Below are 20337 nucleotides of genomic sequence, written 5' to 3' on the forward strand. Positions count from 1 at the left end.
ATAAAAAAAATACATTTCGAAAGCACAACTAAACTAAACTAATTGCGTGTTTGATACTGCACTGTCCACGTAAATCTGACGACACAGATGAGGTGATAATTGTTTGGTTTTGTTGGATCATTCCCCCCTCCAGGAGCGTTTCTCATCCCGTACCTGACCATGTTGGGCATTGCAGGAATCCCAATCTTCCTGCTGGAAGTTTCCTTGGGTCAGTTTGCCAGCCAGGGGCCCGTGTCTGTTTGGAAATGCATTCCAGCCCTGCAAGGTAAACTGGCGCAACTGTCCAGTGGAATTGTTTTTTTTTTAAAATATGACCATTTCTCTACTTTCCTTTAGAGTAATGCATATATTTCGTCTCATTTATTTATTTTAGGTTGCGGGATTGCCATGTTGATAATATCTGTCTTGATAGCCATATACTATAATATTATAATGTGCTGGACACTGTACTACCTGTTCGCTTCGTTGAAGGGCTCACTACCATGGGCTAACTGTAGGAATGAGTGGAACACGGTGGAATGTAAAGACAAAGACATGCTGCTGTTAGGTAAGGAGCACACTTTATTTCTTTCTTTCTTTCACACACACACACACTAAAAGCACCTCACTCCCCACAATGCGCAATGCGTCATGACTCCCTCAGCGGAGGTGTCCTGCGGTATAATGAATCATGACCTGCGATCTCTGCGGTATTTGACTCCCAGACGCACCAGGAGACCCTCACCTGTCTGTTTCCAATCATTTCTGGTGGTACAGGCCAAACAAAGAAGGCTCGCGTAAAAGATTCATAATAAACCTTTTAATAAATCATTTTAATTCTTCTTTCAAATGACTGTTTATTATTCTACCTGCAAATGCGAATCTAAATGTGCCATAACTGTGATACGTTTTTATTTTATGCATTTTTTTAAATGAAAGTAGCCTATAGATAAAAATTTCTTTCAGTCACAAATAATATATAAGAGTTGGGGTACAATGCGTATTCTTCAGATTTATATTGAAGAAAAATCGAAACTGTAGGCTATTTGTTTGCGTTAGAATTTGCCTTTAGCGATTCTGTGATTTCAGCACAAAAACTGCTTGCTTGACAAATTTACTGTACAGACTGAGCTGCTGCAGTGCTGCAGTTAACCCGCTACTGACCCCTGGTGGCTTGAATATCAACAGCAGTCACTGTCAACAAAAAGTCCGTCCGTCCATATTCAGAATCCTTTTCAGGGTCACGTGGAGCCTCCCCCACTAACTGCAAGCAGGGCACACCCTGAACGGGTCATCAGTGTGCCGCAGGGCGACAGGTGTAATCCAGAATCACCAGTTAACCTATGAATTGCTTTTGGACTACGGATGGAGCCAGAAAAAAACCCAAACATGAGCAGAACATCATGCAAACACCACACAGAAAGGTCCCAGGGGACGTCTCGCTGTGAAGTGAAGGTGCTAACCGCTATCCCACCATGCAGCCCTCAACAATAATTTCTTTAAAAAATTCAATTCAATTCAATTTTCTTTTTTTCAAACACACGTGAAAATAAACACAATAGTTTAAAAGAGACAGATAAAACAAGAGAGTGTGCTTGAAAAGATGTGGGTTGAAGACAAATCTTGTGTGATCCCACCCCTTTTTTACAACGCCATTACATTCACAATTACATTCTGCATAGCACCTTTGCAGAAGTGACATTTTTTTCATTTATCATTTCTTGCCTTGTAAAGTTCCATCAGTGGCATCTTGTAGGTTTTTTTTTAATACGTGTAAACTTTTGCTTTGTTTTAAACCTTCATCTATCTATCTATCTATCTATCTATCTATCTATCTATCTATCTATCTATCTATCTATCTATCTATCTATCTATCTATCTATCTATCTATCTATCTATCTATCTATCTATCTATCTATCTATCTATCTATCTATCTATCTATCTATCTATCTATCTATCTATCTATCTATCTATCTATCTATCTATCTTTTTATTTTCAGTATTGTTTTGGTACAAATTAACTAAGGCAGAAAAAAATTACTAACAAAATGCATTTATTGTTTTTACACAACAATAAATAAAATTGACCTATGTAGGTGATCTGCTTAATAAAATAAGAAAAACTATTAACTGCCAGGAACCAAAAACTTTGGATACTAAACACTGGCCTGAAAAAAAAACATTTTAACTTGCACATTTTTTTTCTTAATCCCCTTGTAACAATGCCCAATTGTTACAGTCGGTTGATGCCGTTTTAAGTTTGTTAACAGAGTAGATGTGTTAACTTACTGTGGCATACGCTATCTTTGTGTAATAATGTCAAAACACAGCATTCGACTTATCAAATTTTATTTTCCCGCCATGGATGCTGACAACAAAGCCAAAATAAGCCAAAATGTTCCCACGCATCAGAGTGTAAGGAGATGGGGGGGTCCTCATCTCTGGCCTTACGTCTGCATTAGCCATATGGTGACATGCTTACCGTCCGTCACCTAATAGTGTCTCGGAGGAAACTCACGGCTAACATTACTTCCGCCTCGGCGCAAAGTTAATACAGTGGCGACCTGGGGGTTAGCCCCGCCTATAGCCACTAAGACTCATGGGAAGTGGGAAATCTTGTATGTTGAATCCTTCACTATCACCAAATGGTGATGGTGCTATAAAAGCTATGAAAAGAAGTGAGGTTCATGTTGTCACGCTGTTCGTGTTTATTCATAATAAATGAGTTTATTGCCGGAAAGGAGAATGAGCTATCTATTTCTCTGTCTATTCTCTCTTTGAGACTGTTTGAGGGAGTGTGGAGTATGGGGCAAGGACAGCCAACGCAGTTAGTTCATAAGCAGCTCGGCTCTCATTTCCCCGCTGTGAGTGACAAAGCAGCTGGGTCGTTACAATGCATGTGCGGGGAAAAAACTTACCGAAACGGTACAGAAGTGAACCGAAACAAAACAGCCGCACCAAAACGGTTCGGTTCAACTACGTGTAGTTTTACACCCCTAATATTAAAATTTAATATTTTTATTTATATATATAAAAAAAAATGGCAAAATGATTTGCAAATGACATCATTGGCCAATATTTTTCCATTGTTTTTTCTTTTCATTTTTCCAAATCAACAAAAACTAGAAAGGAATAGAAGGGAACAAATTAAAGAAAACCTGCTTAAAAAGAAAATATATTTACATTCATAGAAAAAAGATATACAATGCAAAAAAAGTGAAAATGTACTTTAACTTAACATATTTAATCATATTCATTTCTGCAATATATTATATAGGTATATTTTTAGCAAGGCATTTTGCGTAGAATAACCCAAAATATCCCAGACACTGGCAATGTTTGTCTGATTTCTAATTTTCTAAGTCGTACCTGGAATTAGGCAACAAGGTTAATTAATTCTATTTTGAAGAGCTCTTTATCAGCAAGTCTTTGAAGGTGAATAATACAAAATGTGTTTCATACTGAAGACGTTTTACTTTTTTTCAGTGACATTTTTTGAAAAATGTGTTTATTTACAGTATAGATTAATTTGACTGTAATTGTGACTGTATAGATAGGATGACTTTGCAACATCTACTTGATATAAAAAAAAACTGGCTTTTTTTGGTATGAGGAATGAATGTTAGTAGGAAGGCCCTGGTTTATATGGTCATGTGTTTTGGTCAAAGACGAGTGACAATTCCTAACTGATGGGAAACTGAAGTGTTATTCTTGATTTTTGTTGACAAAAGAACGGAATAGCTTAATTTGTGGATGGAAGCTGAAGCCTTCATGTTGCTAATGTTCAGACAAACGTTTTGAAGGGGGTTTAAACAGACATACACTGCAAAAACTGAATCAGAACCTCTTCAGAGCTGGCATCCACATCGGGTTTTATTACCACAGTAGTTTGTTCATCTTAACTGGGGCTCTATGACTTTCTGTGTAGAGTGTTAGCTCAAATAACTTGTAGCACTTTGAGGTTTCATGTAATGAAAAGTGCATTATAAATAAAATCTATTATTATTATTATCATTATTATTATTATTAAATATTAGCTTGGGCTCTGAGAGGTTAAGAGAGCAAAAATACTTGTTTTAAGAAAAAAAAAATCTTTTTTTGTTTTTTGCAAGAAAAATAATCTTATCAATAAAGTTTGCACTGCAAAAACAATCTTAATTTGAAAAAAAAACATTTCTTACTGACTGGAATTTATTTCTTCAAAAACTAAGTTTTGGTAAGTGCATTTTTCTGATCCCATTGGCAGATTTGTTTTTATTATTTTGCTCATTTAAAGAAAATCTACCAATGGGATAAGATCTCTTCTTTCTCAGAGACCTGTTTTTGCAGTGTGGCGTTTGCTCTTGAGGCCTCGGACCTTTTGTCTGCAGCTTTTTATTTTCTAAAAATCTGTTTAGCCCCTGACTCTCCTAGTCTTTCCCAGTTCACATATGTTGGTCTCTGATTGAAACAGACTCATGCATCCTGCGTGACAGGAACGCCATTTCAGTGAAGAACTCCACTTTCTGTCTGTCTGCAAACGCTGTGGGAAACCTGACCAAGCTGCTGAATGTGAGCATTGACGCCAACAAAACCTACGTCAGCCCCAGTGAGGAATACTTTAAGTGAGTGGAGCTTTCTGTCAGTGGAAAACTAAGCTTGATGCTTCATTGATGAGTCAAAATAGAAAATATTAGCTGTCTTCACTGTGGCTGTAAAATCTCTTCTGCATTCATTCACTGATCAGGCCTAAAAAGACATGGGCGCAGTAATCAGACCTGCTTTCTATTAGATAATTCCCATAAAATACAGGAAAAATTTTACACATTTTACATTCAGACAAAAAACAATCCTCCTCAAATGGCAAATTCAGTGAAAGCTTTATTGCCACAAATGAAAATCACATTAAGTTATGAATGCAAAAAACACATCCTAAACTCCTGGTCTCAAAACCTTTCTGAATCAAGTTAATTGAAATTAAAATATCATGGCTGCTTCCTGTTTTTTCTTTAATCCTCGACACCAACGGAAAATTCTTAGTTAAATCGTAGTTAAAAGGAAAATTTATTTATTCAGATATTTTAAATTACAAATGGGAGGAATAACCTCTTAAATAGAAGAAACATCTAATTTTCAAGAAGGTCCTCCTGATTTACTGAAGTAAAGAAGCAAATGCAAGAAAACAGGGAAGAGTAACAATCGACAGAGGAGAAACCAAACCAAACAAACAGACAAGTCCAGCAGATAACACAAAGCCCTCACACGTGTAACCGTTCACACCGGAGGCAGACCAAACGATAATGAAAAACAGAACATACACAAAGAAAAGAAAGAAATAACAGCAATACCAACTTCAGAAAACTAAAAACAATAGCAAACAATAACCAAAAGAGCTTTCCTGAATTCTGGTAACAGAACGTAACAACATTGGACGAATATTCCAATCATTTGGTGTCTTACAACAAAATGCACATTTGCCAGATTGTTTATTAATTCTTGGCACAGAAAAAAAGATTAAAATGTCATAGGTTATATTGTGTTGTATAATGTACAAATTATTGTTTTAAATAAGGAGGAAAGTTTAAAAACAAAAAATTAAAAATAAATTGTAACCAATGAAACTGCTGTCCACCTGATAGTGATAACCAACTCAAACTTTTAAACACTATACAATGATGAGTGGCATGAGGACGATGAAGAAGGATTTATGATTTCTATCTAAAGAATGTAAACATAAAGAGGTGGCAAGAAAACCTATGAGGTCTCCATCATCCAGAATTGGAAGTAGCAGTTGTGTCTAACATGAAAATGAAAACAGTTGACCGATTGGTTAAGAATTTTGAGATGGTAGGTTAGTTTATTTGTAATTGAGTGTAAATGAGTATAAAATAATACATTTTGTTGTAACAAAATACCAAGATATTTAAAAGACTTTGTAGTCTCAAGAGGAGAAGAGTCCAAAAAATTTAAATCAAGATTTCTTTTTTCTGCATTTATGGTCTTAAGGTGTATTTTTCATATCGTTCTGATATTTGTGTCAAAGCTGTGTGTGATTCCTTCCTGCAGGTACAATGTTTTGCACATTTCCAAAGGCATTGAATATCCAGGAGACATCCGCTGGCCTCTGGCAGGCTGCCTGTTTTTGGCCTGGGTCATTGTCTATGCTTCTCTGGCCAAAGGAATCAAGTCATCAGGCAAGGTAACAAAAACAGACACAATCAAGAGCCTCCATACAAGTTCAACCTCTCCTTCTATGACTTGAACTGAGCCAGAAATTCTATGGTGTTTACACTTTCAATATAGTAGTCACTGCAAAGTTCATCGTATATCAGCATCATTTTGCAGATTCATTTAATCTTTTTTTTCAATTTAGCTGATGAAAAAAGTGGCTTGCATGTTAAATAACATGAAATTAGATTCCTTCCTTTTACGACACAGAAGTCTGCTTTACAAAAAACGTGTGGGGGTCAGGGGTCTGCAGCTTTCAGTTCTTAGAGAGGTCGATTTTTCACTGACCAAAATCCAGCAGGACCCACAAAGTCTTTCTTCACCCTTTAGAAAAATATAGTTGTGTTACTACCATGATAAATACTGTATAAATGAAATATTGGTTTTTGGCATAAATAAAACATAATCGTGAAGATAAAATAGCCTTTTTTCTAAATAATGAATTAATTTGTAACTTTTGACAGGACTTCCTTTAAAAATAAAAGACAGTGTCGCATAGGATCATCTCACTGCAGTACATATAAGAAGTGTAATGTCAGCAGTGATTAAAACAACTGTTTAGTCTTATCTTTTATGGTGCATCACAGCCAGAAGTTTCTAAATCTGGCTAACCAAAATTAAATCAGTTACCGGTAATTATGTGACCTTAAATGTATTTTCTAAACCGTAGGCTGCAATTAAAATATTTACATATGTGCAGAGATTGAAAATTTGCTTTATGATCTGGTACGCCTGATGTATCAAAAATCTGTCCAAAAGTTTTAGTCTGACTTTGAACCGCTGGATGGATTATTGGAGCATTGTGGCTACCGTGGTCTGAAAGCCTCGCAGAGTTATACATTACTTTACTTTTTTAATTTTAAGCTTTACTATTTCCTTGACTTTTACTTTTTTTAATTTAAAAACATGCTACTTTCCTATAACCAGAGAGCCACAAAGGGGTCCAAGAGCCACCAGAGTCTCAGGTTGCAGACCCCTGATCGAGAAATATTGACAATCATGTGTTGCCCTCTTCTGGACAGAAGATGTTAGTGCAACAATTGAATTGAATTGAATTGAAATCAAGATGATAATTTGCTTATGATCATCCACCAATGCAGAAAGGAATATACAGGCCAAAAACATGGTCTTTCCCTGTTAGCCGTTTTTAGAACACACCAATGTTTTTAAATGACATACCAAAACCCATTTTAAAAGTAAAAGAAATAGATGTAGTTCACTTTTCAGCTTATCCCGTCAGGGGTGGCCACAGCGAATCACCTTTCACTGATCTGCACAGGTGGTTTGGCAGAGAGATTTTTATGCTGGATGGTCTTCCTGACACAACCCTGTATTTTATCCGGGCTGGGGACCGGCACACAGAGAACACTTTCATATGTTTTTCTCCCCGTTTTTGTTCCCTCAGGTAGTTTATTTCACAGCAACATTTCCTTACGTGGTGCTGATCATCCTCCTGATCCGAGGTGTGACCCTCCCTGGTGCTGGGGATGGCATCCTTTACTTCATCACACCTAAATGGGAGAAACTGAGTGATGCAAAGGTGCTTGATTCTTTTGTTCCTCAACAAACCACATAGTTTTCAGGCAGCCAAAACTTTTCCGTTGCCCTCATCTGCAACTCTCCTCTACAGGTATGGAAAGATGCAGCGACTCAGATATTTTTCTCTCTGTCAGCTGCATGGGGAGGTTTGATCACACTCTCCTCCTATAATAAGTTCCACAATAACTGCTACAGGTAAACACTCAAAAGGTAAACTATTCTTCTGTTAGCCACATTTCAAATATCACTGCAGATGCATGTTATTGTGTCTGTATGTCTGATATTTAGCAGCCACAGTTAAGTGTTGAATGTCTGTTCTCCTTCCCGCCACCAGAAGGCACTGTTTACCTTCTTTCTTTGTCCGTTGAACAGACGAGAGAGCCTGTCAGATAATTATCAGGTGTTGTGATTGCAGTCCTCCCGTAGGCAGAGAGGGATATTTGCTCACTTTGTTTCTATCCTTCTCCTCTGTGTTCACAGGGACACCGTTATAGTGACTTGCACTAACAGTGCCACTAGTATTTTTGCTGGGTTTGTCATCTTCTCCGTGATTGGTTTCATGGCTCATGAGCTGAAGGTGCCAATAGAGAAGGTGGCAGACGAGGGTAAGAAATCAGAGTCAGCAGGCAGACGCCGCAGACCTGCTTTGCTCAATAAAACAGGCTGTAACTAGTCCACTCCTGTTCTACTGTATATATGTGTGTGTGTGTGTGTGTGTGTGTGTGTGTGTGTGTGTGTGTGTGTGTATTAGGTCCAGGCATAGCATTTGTTGTCTATCCGGAGGCTCTGACCAGACTCCCCCTGTCTCCTTTCTGGGCAATCATCTTCTTCCTCATGCTTCTGACTCTTGGACTGGATACCATGGTAACCACAGCTACTGTCTTACTATGCACTGCATTATGTCAGCTTTCATCTTGTCTACATCTCCCGGTAATGCTGAATTTGCTTTTTTATTGTTCTATTATTGAAGAAATACTACGAAACATAACCCTTGTGCTATCTTATATGACCCCACCCTTACATTGACGTGTTCTCCCTGCCATGACAAAGGTGGATAAAGGTGGAAAGATTTCATGTAATCCATGGACACCATTGAAGATCACAAATCATGGAAGAAAAAAGGTTCAGTGCACTGTCTTGTGGGGTCTAGATGACCCAACTCCCAAGGTAAAAGTGCCTAGGATAGCACAAGGGTTACGATGGAAGCAATTTGCAAAAAGACTTTAATGAGTGAGGATTTTGTTTTTTGTAGCCATGAAAAAAGTCACCTATTGGCTATAATTTTGCATTCAAACAAGACAGTTTTATTTATGGCTGCTTTGACCACTTGAGGGCAGAAAAACTTCACAAAATACTGTCAAAACTTCTGCTCAAATGACACAAATGATTCCCGCCAAAAAAATGCACAAGTGAATATTTGATGAACTTAATTCTGACTGCTTTCTTTAGATGAGTGAGCTGAATTTATCTGAGAAGCAGAAACAGACTCACTGATTTAACAAAAAGTGAAAGTTGATAAACTCTGACTCGGTAAATGCAAAGTTTTCTTCACCTGCTCTATCCCTTTCTGGTCCATGTGGTTGCTGGAGCCTGTCCCAGCTACTGTTGGGCGAAAGGGGGTACACCCTTGACAGGCCGACACAGAAATACCAAAGGTACAAAATGTGGAGATGAAATGAGTCAAAAATCTAGAAAAGAAAGGCATTCTACAGAGGAAACAGATGACAAGGCAATGCAGATTTAACACCAGGCAAAAACAAGCATAGGAGTTTGCTACTAAGGTGAGGACCAAGGATCAAGACAAGTAAAACGGGAAAAAGTTTTTATTCTTTTCAAGCATGTGATTAATCTTTTGGAGTGATGCTTCATGATTTCTGTCAGAAACCTGAACCTCTTGACTCGCAATTAGTCTGAAGTAAACACTTAACTGGCACCTTCCAGGAACGCATAAACACTGCATAGGCCCTGACCTAATTAGCAGGATTCTCCACACGTGGCTCCCGCTGCGACTGATTTCAGCTGAAATCCTGCAGCTCTCCAGGTGGTTGACTCCTTGAGTCATGCTCCCGCCTCTGCTCAAAGTTGACCTGAAATTTCTGGAGTAACAAAACTGAAGTACATCTTGTCCTGGAAGTGTGCATCAATTTTTTAAAATTAACTAAAACAACTTTTTTGTTGCCTTTCTTCATTAAAAATCCTACCAAAAAATACAAAATGGTGCACTTTGCAAGACTTAGTCTAATCACCAACACAAAGTCTCTGGAAGTTATTATATTTAAATATTCCATGCCCTGTGGATATGACGGAGCACCTTTTAAAGAAGGCATTATTTGATTTGATTACAAAAGGTTAGGCAAAACCTAATTAAAACATGTTAGAGGATAAAAATGATTTTATAAGTTTTTTTTTTTACATAAAGTATAAAAATGACAGGCAAAAAATAAAATGAAAGAATAGATGCACTTTTTAACTAGATAGAAACTTATCAATGTCACGCAGCGCTACTCTGCAGCAAATTTGGTTTCATTTTGTGCATTCCACACTCATTAGTTGCAATGCTTTTTAATTTCTAAATGTGTATTTTCATTCTTTTGAATCATTTCATATTTTCTAATGCAAGTCTCTATTCATAACCGCTTTTGATCTTAATATCTGCTGCACAACACCAACATTTTTATTTTAAATTACAATACTGAAATGCAAGCCTTTGAAATGAAGACAACATAAGTAAAAAAAAAAAGTAAAATTGGTTTGATTGTGATTTTTTATCACTCATTTCAGCAATTATATGCTTTACCCTCCACTGCTGACATCTCACTAATGTAACTTTAAAGTCCCTCAGCTATGATCCTAAGCGGGCTAATCCCCACAGAGCATGTGGAGCTTTGTGATGCTGCTGTGTCAAGCAGTGGAGCAGAGCCTCAGCGGTGCATTAAGACACAAGTCAACAGGAGCACTAAGTGATGTTACTCTGCCGCTGCAGGAGCAGCTCCGAGAGGACGGCTGCTGGCTTTGTTGTAGAAAGCAGCATGGTGGCCTGAGGTGCTGACAGGAAATTAGTTTTGAAAGCTAGGGGGGTGTCAGAAAGCTTGGTGCTACACCAAGTTCTGTTTGTATATTCATGAACTGATCTCTGGGTTCAAAACCACTTTTGTCATCAGTGTTATTCCGCAGGCTGACTCTGCTGTCAGCTTTCTATTACTGTAAACTAAATCCTTCCTGCTTTTTTTGCCCTCATGCTTGGATAAATTCTCTTTTAAATTGTTTTCGAAGCAAACTAATTTCTGAGGAGCTGAAAACAGATGCTTCACAATGAGTTGAAGTTTTACGGGGAGAACGTGATCTTATTAAAATGAGATCCTTGGATGGTATAGATCCTCAACCAGGATCCTGGGTGTCATCACCAAAGTCCTCCCACTTTCATGTTGCAGTGATGTTTTAGGCCGAACAAAACTATCTTCTCTGGTCTGTTTGTGAGCATTTGCAACTAATCTATCTTCAGTTTGGTTTGTTGGTTACTTTTCAGTCACAATTTAAAAACAAAAAGATGACATGGAAGACCAGCAAATGGGATTTATTATAAAAAACAATAAAACAACAATTTCATAGGATTTAAGAAAGAGTAATAATAATAAAAAAGTTAAATTACTGTACAAATCTGATTTTACCTCAATGCCGTTTATGTTTTGATTCTTTCTTTAAGGAAACAAGAAAAAACGAAGGAGAAATAATTAGTCATCATGTGAAACACTATAGCACAAATTAATGTAAAGGACAAAGTATTCATGTTTTGCGTATAGTGTTTGAAGATGAATTTGAATTTTTAGAGAAAAATGCCCTCTATGCTGAAAATAATAATTACCATATATTCCGCGCCAGGACATGCCAGTGTATATTTTACAAGCTCATTCAAAAGTTAATTTTCCAATTCTATCGTAGATAAGGCGCACCAAACTATAAGGTGCATTAGCAAGACGAAAGAGTCCAAGATAAGTCAGTCAGTCAAAGGTTATTAACACAAAAATTATAGAACTTGTTTGTAACACGCTACATGTTAGCCACATTAGCGTGTTTACAATACAGTAAACCCTTGTTTTTCGCAGGGGTTACGTTCCAAAAAGAACCCGTGATAGGCAAAATCCGTAATGTAGAATCTTCTATTTTTTTTACAATTATTATACAATTAAATACTCTATTATACATTGAAAAGAAAGAACAAGCCATTTTACAGGCTCAAGCATTTGTTTCACAAATAAAAGTACTTTAGAAACGTTTTTTTTCATCAAATAACGTCTGTACTGTACTGTCAAATAATAATTTTAATCATCAATGTGAACAGAAGGCTTCAAATCGCGGAGATTAGCCCCACCCACCGCGACCCAAGTAATTGGATTAAACGGGAGAAAATTTAAAATGATTATGAAAAAAATACAAAGTACAGTGGGACAAATAGTGACTCAGGTGTATTTCACTGCTCTTCAGACTGAGCATCCTGACTGCTCTGCAGGGTTTTCTTCTTTTGAAGCCCGCGGTGCAGGTGTGTTTGTTCGGGAGAAGAACATAGTGATCTGCAGTTGTTGTCGCTCTGTTTTCTATGGGTTTAAGAGAAACTCCAAATTACAAGATGATTTGCACGTACGTGTTGTAAATTCGGCAAGCTGTTTTACGTAGGTGTACATATTAAACTGCAACGTTATTGACGCACAGGTAGAGAAGAAGCGGAGTGACTTTTTAGCCAATCAGAATGCAGAACACAATGCACGATGCAAAACTGTGAAGTAGCAAAACCGTGAAAAGTGAACCGCGTTATAGCAAGGGATCACTGTACTGGTAACTGCTAACCTTGTCTGTAGCATGTTAGAAAGCAAAAAGAAACAGTCTGACGCTGCTACACATTAGCCACGTTAGCATATTCACAATAGCACCAAACCCAAAGTTTTGAATAACAACCCCTCAAAATTGCTTTAACACCAGTTAGCACAACCGGAATTATAAGAATTATAAGGTGCAATGTCATTTTTGGTAAAAAAAAAAAATTAGGGCTTTTAAGTGTGTCTTAGTGCTGAAAATAGAGTAATCCCTATTGAATTTCCTTCACAGCAGATCTGTAAACCACAATAAAACGGTTTAGGATAATCCCATCTTAAAACTTAAAAGTGTTTTCTCTTTTATTCAGTCAGGAATATTAAGAACCATCTTGGTTTTAACTGCAAGAAAACCATCCAAATTTCCTAACTGCCCTAAATCATCACATCATCTCATTTAAGATTGCCATTGTTTGCAAGGATGATGCCCGAAGTGAAGTTGTAGAGTTTGAAATTTTTTTATTTCTATTTTTTATTAAACCCTGTATTAGACTAGAAGACATCTGAGGGCTGTCTGAAAGCAATTACAGGTTTATTGATATTGTCTTCACTAATGCCTTAGTCACATGGTACTGCTTTTAGGTTGTTAGGGCCAATGGACACAGGATTGGCCATATCCTAAGGGGGTGTGTCTTACAGCTCCTTTGTGACCACCTGCGTGCCCCATACTGGTTTGCCCATTTTTTGCCAGCAGACAGCCCATATCCACCTGTAAGGGCAGTTGTGACTAAGGCAGAAAGCAAAAGGAAAGACATTTTTAACTTCTACTGATGCAGTTTCAAGGCTTTAGTACTCTAAACATACACTGGACTTCTTCAGATGATCCATTATCCTGTAGATCTGCAATTAGTTATTTGGAGACAAAGAGACCCCTGCAAATACTCCATAACTCTGCAGAGCACCTGGTATTCGATCATCTAAAAAGGTCATGTCAAACCACTGTTCACTAAACTCTGCTGGAAAGCCATGCTTGCATGAATCAACTTTAAGTGACCAACGGTTGCTTACAGAGTGACTGCAGGGCACGCACACAGCATCCTAAAACTCATATAGTGCACGCACATAAAAACCGAGAGAGAATAACACCAGAACACATCTGTTTTACCTTGGAACGGCAGCACCTCTGGAGGGCAGCGAGGGCTGTAAAGAACTGTTACCACTCAGCACAGGAACCGTTTGCACTTCTCCATTCAGGGCAGTGGTATCAGAGGCCATTAGAGCACCAGCAGAATAATGACCACTGTCAAACTCACAGACAACGCCCCAAACAATTTGACCCTAAAATCCTTCACTTTGTACACATTTCTGTTCTGTGAATTACTCAGTACTCTTCTTTAGTTTTTATGTATCAATGAATTATTATAATTGTAACCCTAGAAATGATAAATGGCATAGACTTGCATAGCGCTTTTCTACCTTTCTCGATGGCCAAAAGTGATTTACAGCCATAGTCCCACTCACTTTTCACAAACTCATTCACACACTGATGCACGCCCTACATTGGCGCGTACCTACAACCACCAGATGCAAAGTGGGGTTGTGTGTCTTGCCCTAAGACACTTCGACACTTCAGCACATAAGTCAGGAATCAAACCTGCAAATCAGCTGCACCCTGCTGAATTAACCCTTTAGTTAATTCAGCAAGCATAATAGCCCATTGCACTGCCACCAGATGTGATATTCAGTTTGCCATCTCTGCAAAGACCCACTGTTCATTTGGGGTTCCTCCAGGGTAGAGGAATCAGAGCAGGAGATCCTTCTCTTCTGTCAAAGGCTCTTGAACACTCCCCTTTTTAGAGAGCATTTCTTTTACACCTTACATTTCTTTGCTTTGTCTATTTCTTGAAGTCGTGTCATGGCATCTGAGCAAACCCTTTAACACCAAAGATGTTGCCGCCGAAGATACCTGAATAACACACACTCTTTCACGTACCATAGATTTTTAACTGTTTACGTGAACAAAGTGATTCTGATGCGGAGAAATGCGGCTTTTTGTCGTTATGCATAGCCACGAGAATGCTTTTCTCTGTGACGGAATCAGCTCATTTATGTTAATTGCGTAAACACTTCACTTTTGTAAATGTGTTGCATATCAGCTCGAGGCTTCTCTTCCCCGCTTTAGAATCTGCTGGAAGTAATATGTAAGAACTAATTGCGTAAATGGTGGAAGAGCTAAGGTGGTCAAAAGAATGTCAACACTGGAGCTAAAGCTCCGGTGTAAAAGGGGGAAAGTCCTTTGGCCTTATCAGTCTTGGATGAGTGGTGAAATGTTTTAAAGAAAGAAGACTTCAAGTCCAGTTACTTCATAACAACGTCACCTGAAAGAATGAGAACCTTCATTGACACCTTATCTATATTTACTGTTGCAGAGCATAAGCCACCAGTTCTCACTGGATGTTCCACCAAGTCTATCAAGTTGCTTTGATATGCTAGGAGTAAATTCGAGTCCTCTTGCTTTCCTTCATTCTGTCCTCTGCTGTGCTCTATTACAGTTTGCCACCATTGAGACCATCGTAACATCTGTCTCAGATGAGTTCCCCAAGTACTTGAGGAAACACAAGCCGGTCTTCACGCTGATCTGCTGTGCCTCCTTTTTCATTCTGGGTTTTCCTATGATCACAGAGGTACGACACAAGCATTAAACATGCATGAACTTTGGAACTTCTCCAAAAGCAGCAAATGAGAGATAGACATTACAGCGGTAAAGGCAAAGAGTGAGGTGGAGATGGTCTTTATTGTGTTGTACTGTTGCAGAATGGGATGTACATGCTGCAGCTGGTGGACACGTTTGCTGCTTCCTATTCTCTGGTCATTATTGCCATCTTTGAGCTTTTGGGAATTTCCTATCTTTATGGTAAGTATTTCAGCAAATAGCCCCTTTTTTCACTCTCAATGGTCTTGTCTTTCACTCACTACGTATAATGTAGATCAATATTTAGAGTTGCAAAGGGAAAATGATCTCAGAATTATCCATGTCCTTAAAAATTTGCACCAATTTATAGAAAAAAATCTGTTAAAAAGAGAAATAAAACTAACCAATCCCAAAAGTTGTTGTTTTTACTAGTTTCAGACAATCATAGGCTATTCATTTCTTAGATGGATCTTCTTTTTGACAAGCATAACTATAGAAGTTGTTTCTGAAGAGCCAGGGCAGCTGTCTGCAAAAAGTAAGTGGTTCAATCCCCTTACAATCTGAAGTGCTAATGGGAAAAAATAGCTAAAGACAGGAGAAAATAGGATGAAGAAACCTGGGGAGAATGGTGCTTTTACCAGCCAGAAGGTGAAGAAAAGCTCTGTACAAATGTATCTAGTCTTTTTTGCCATTTTTAAATGCTTGCCACCCACTGGGTTGTACCAATAAACATTAACAAAAGAAAGACTGCAATTGTTTTCTGGAATTGTCAATTAGAGCTCACTTGTAATGTCCTTTGTGATCGGCAGGGGTCTCTGTTGTGTTGCATTATTAAGGCAGGGCTCAGCTGCACATCAGCACGCTGTTTCCAAGAGGCAAGGCAACCGGCTCCTCTGCAGTTTGTCAGAGCATGAGTACAGATGACATATTGAAATGATTGTGTGACTCTGCCTCTTCATGTCACTCACTGTTATCAGTCAATAAAGGCGCAGGAATGAAGCCATCTGCTCGCTCACAATAGCTCAGGAATGACAGATTCCGATGCCCCCGCCCCCATCTCACTCTCACACACACACATATCCAGAGATGGATGCAATCTGTGGATACCTTTTTAAAGGGACTGTATTAAAGCTAGGTTATTTACTGTGCCTTCACTTTCTTTCAATCACTCATTTTTCTCTTTTCTTTATTTTCCTCCTCCTCTTCTCCTGTCTTCCACTGGTGCAGGTCTGCAGAGGTTTTGTGCGGACATTGAAATGATGATTGGTTTTCAGCCCAACCGATTCTGGAGACTGTGCTGGGCCTTTGTGACTCCAACCATCCTGACGGTGTGTGTTTATTTTTTTGCTGGTCTCATTACATTTCTCATCAGCTGGTGACTGCGGCTGTTTGTAATTTGTCAGTTTTGCTATTTTGGTTTTAAGTCTATTTATTTGCTGTACAGAAAGAGCAGAGTTGACCCTCTTTCTCTGAAAGCAAAAGCGATTTCCTCCTTCCTTGCTCTGTCTTGCCACCAATTTTCAAGTTGTTTATGGTTGCCTCTGCATTACACATGGAAGTCTGTCGGTCCAGATTATCAAGCAGATATATTTAGGCCCCAAGGCTGAGGGTGACATCGTTTTTATCTGTTTCAAGCAGTCACATGCATTCCCATGAAACACAATTTCTGTATAACAGACACTCATTTGTCCTTGCCGTTCAGGGCAGCAGCTCCACCAGCATGCCAGTGCTTGACAGTGTTATGTTTGCAGTTGTAAAGGAAACGGCTGCATTTCTAGAGCAGAGGTGACCACAATAAATGGAGCAGCAGTTAGCTCTGCTGGTCATCTCACTACTTTCGGGGGGGTTAACCACTGTCTGTTGTGCTCTTTTTGTCTCTTTTTAGTTAAGTGTGTAGGAAAAAAATCAGTTCTGTGAAATATTGTGATATTTCATTTGGCGATACTTGTATCGATTTCAAAAGCTGCCCAAACGATTTTCAGTTCATTTTTTATAAGCGAACATGTGGTGCAGCGTTTTACTCTTGTTTTCCACTTCACTCTGTGGAAGAAAGTTATTTCATATTTGAAGCACCTCTTAAAGCCCCATTCAGGCAATTGCCTCTTGCCAATTCACCGCCCTACTTTTTGTCTAAATTCTTCACATCAATATCATCATAATTGTTTTTTGTAACCAAAGTAGAGCATTTATTATTTTATTACATATATAGTGAATACAAGCTATTATTAATTGACACAAAACCTATTATTATTTTTCTGCGAATCAGTACACACACAACTGCAAATTAAATTTAACTATTATTTTGCAGTAATCAGTTTTTGTTCTAAAAAAAAGTGTTCCACATGCATGCTGTAAAAATCTACTGTGGGATTCTTTTTTTTTTTTTGTAAAGAGATAACTGAAGATGGTTTCATTATTTCAGATAAGGGATTTTACTAGCTTGTATTCAGTTACAGAACTCCTGTTTTCAATACCTGGAGGATATTCAGGAATGATCTGATTCTATAATGCGCTGCCTGCCTTATGGGTTGTTTTTGTACATTTTCTTCATTAGTCTTATAGTTGCAGTCACATGGAACTCAACACAGTAGTTTGCATTTCCTCGTACATTTTGTCATTACCTTGAGCCTGTTTGTTCTCAGAGCAGTGGCTGTTTACAGTAGGAAACAACTTTTACAGAGATGAGCTTTCTAAACCGATTTAGAGCTAAACCTGAAGTACAGCGGCGTTTTGCTCATTTTTATGCCACTGAAGTGCAGCTTGTTGCATTTTGAAAGGGAAAAGAAATAACTGAATTGATTTTTATCTTTTGGATGTATGCAGGGCATCCTGGGACTCAGTCTGTATCAGTGGAAGGTGATGACTTATGAAGACTACACCTACCCCACCTGGTCCATGATTATGGGGTGGCTCATGGTCATCTGCTCTGTGATCTGGATCCCCATCATGTTCCTCATCAAGATGTACCTGGCACCAGGCACCATAGGCGAGGTGATATTTCCTACAAAACAAAGCACTGCAACGCAAATTCCAATACTGTCGTCCTCGCAGACTTACACTTTATAAGAAATGCCTCTTTTGTTCTGTCTCTCAGTATTGTGGAGAGACAGACCACAGGCAGGAGGAATAACTTGGAAGCAATTCTGTAGGTCTTACTGCTCCTTTAAATGCTTTGATTAATGACTGATTAAGATTGTGGCTCTTTGTCAGAAAAATTTGCTTCCTTACCGTCTCAGACAGCACACTCAATCAGGGATCATTCTCAGACTCTATAATTACAGTTCTATGCTTTTACTTGACTACAATTTTTTTTCATCAAAGCTTTATTTTTATTCAAATAAGAGACAATGACTACTTTAAAAATATATCATTTTAAAGTTACAAGAGAAGACGGCATTAAGGCCCGTACACACCGGGACGAATATTCGCCAGGCGTTATTCGCCAGCGTTTTTCGCCACGTCTTTTGTGTTCACACCCAGGCGATTTTCGCTGACGATGAGCCGAGCGAACATGCAATTTCCTTCCCTGACATTAGATGGCGCTTAATGTAAACAGAAATACTCCTGTACACAAGGTGGCGCTGCGCAACTTTACGATTCTTAAAGTCGCTTTTCACTCAGAAGAAGAGAGCAAGTATTTACGCGCTTGTCAGAATCATACAAAGAAAACATGAATATTTCAAGCATCAGTAGCTCCAACTGGTACTTGGTAAGGGGATATTTAAGAATATCCGTCATTATTTCTTTGCGGCAGTGTAGACGCTACTTGGCGTCTATCTTCTTCGCTGGTATGTGTGCTCAGCAAGGCAGTTTTGTGTTTGAGCGCCCCCAAGTTGTGTTTTACTGTAACTTCATAAGCTCCAGACACGTGTGCAAAAGCGCCATTCTCATTGGTCGAATAGATTTCGACGCGACGCGTCGAAAAAAAAAAACGAACCCGAGGCGTTTTTTTTTTTTGACGCTTTGGCGCGTGCCGTTTTTTCGCCTCGGTGTGCACACTCACATTGGTGCCCTTTGTTTAGTCACGAGGCGTTAAACGTCGACGAAAATCGCCGGCGAAATTCGTCCCGGTGTGAACAGGCCTTTAGAGGAAAAAAAACGTAAAGTGGAGGTTGTTTTGAAAAATAAAAGGAGCTGCAAACAGTAGAGTTGATCTGATTTTGTCGTCCTAATTTATTTTATTTTCCTCTTCAAAATGACAAGTATCTGTGTCTTAGTTAGTTCCCAATGACTGTATAAGAGAACTGGACTGAGTGACCCCTCGCCCCCCTGGCATTCCAAACAGGAAACACCTGCTGCTCCCAAAAGCTAAAAATCCCATAGACTTCTTTAGAGTAACAAACAGCTATTACTCAGTCATTCTATCGGTTAAAATAACCATTCTTGATCTGATACCTTTTTTTTGTTGATACCATGTTCTTGATAATATGAATTTTTTCACACATTTTTTTCCGTATTGCAAGTTATTCAAGTTATAAACCAACCAATCATGTGCCTCAGTAAAAATATGTGGTCTCATGTTGAACGTCCAACATGTTTGGTTGACAGATTCACGTGAGCCAACTTTAAAGGGGTGTGGACTTCCAACAAGCATACTCCTGATTGGTGAATGTGGTTGCCATAGAAATATTGACATAGATTGAGTCAGACCAATCGCTATTTACTGATGAGTTCTGGTTCCAACACGACAATGTCCATATCACAGAAAACTGGCAATTGAATGAACTTATTTGGCTGGAGTTAGGGCTGCAGGATATGAGGAAAACTTGTGATTTGCGATATTAGTGATTATTACTGCGATGATGATATAACTTGCGATACATGAACAAAAAGCAAACCAACCAAAAACGTAATTTCACTGAAACAGTTTAATTTAAATTAGACTCCCAATGACCCTTGTCTACGTACATAGGAGGCAAACATCTTACATAAACAGGCTCTATCTGACTGGTCAACAATGTAAAGGGTCCATCCGACTGGTCAAATGCATAATAGATTTATTTGATTTGTTAAATAATTCAAGCTGCTAGATGATTGTTTTAGCACATCTAAGGTAACCATTTATTGCAATTTACACTGATCTGATACCTGCGATATGCATATTGCACAGTTAA

General features: G+C 38.5%; 1 protein-coding gene across 1 annotated transcript in view; it reads left to right on the forward strand.

The window, feature by feature from the left end:
* The window catches only part of slc6a5 (solute carrier family 6 member 5), a 28910-nt gene that overhangs the window by 2962 nt on the left and 5611 nt on the right, over nucleotides 1–20337 (forward strand). The window contains exons 4-15 of the mRNA XM_011487398.3: nucleotides 134–265; nucleotides 374–547; nucleotides 4434–4584; nucleotides 6026–6158; nucleotides 7593–7727; nucleotides 7818–7921; nucleotides 8207–8331; nucleotides 8478–8590; nucleotides 15084–15215; nucleotides 15346–15445; nucleotides 16451–16551; nucleotides 18047–18214. Coding sequence (XP_011485700.2) covers nucleotides 134–265; nucleotides 374–547; nucleotides 4434–4584; nucleotides 6026–6158; nucleotides 7593–7727; nucleotides 7818–7921; nucleotides 8207–8331; nucleotides 8478–8590; nucleotides 15084–15215; nucleotides 15346–15445; nucleotides 16451–16551; nucleotides 18047–18214 — 1568 coding nt within the window. The remainder of the gene's footprint in view (nucleotides 1–133; nucleotides 266–373; nucleotides 548–4433; nucleotides 4585–6025; nucleotides 6159–7592; nucleotides 7728–7817; nucleotides 7922–8206; nucleotides 8332–8477; nucleotides 8591–15083; nucleotides 15216–15345; nucleotides 15446–16450; nucleotides 16552–18046; nucleotides 18215–20337) is intronic.

Source organism: Oryzias latipes, chromosome 3 (genome assembly GCF_002234675.1).
Source record: "Oryzias latipes chromosome 3, ASM223467v1".
Classification (NCBI taxonomy): domain Eukaryota; kingdom Metazoa; phylum Chordata; class Actinopteri; order Beloniformes; family Adrianichthyidae; genus Oryzias; species Oryzias latipes.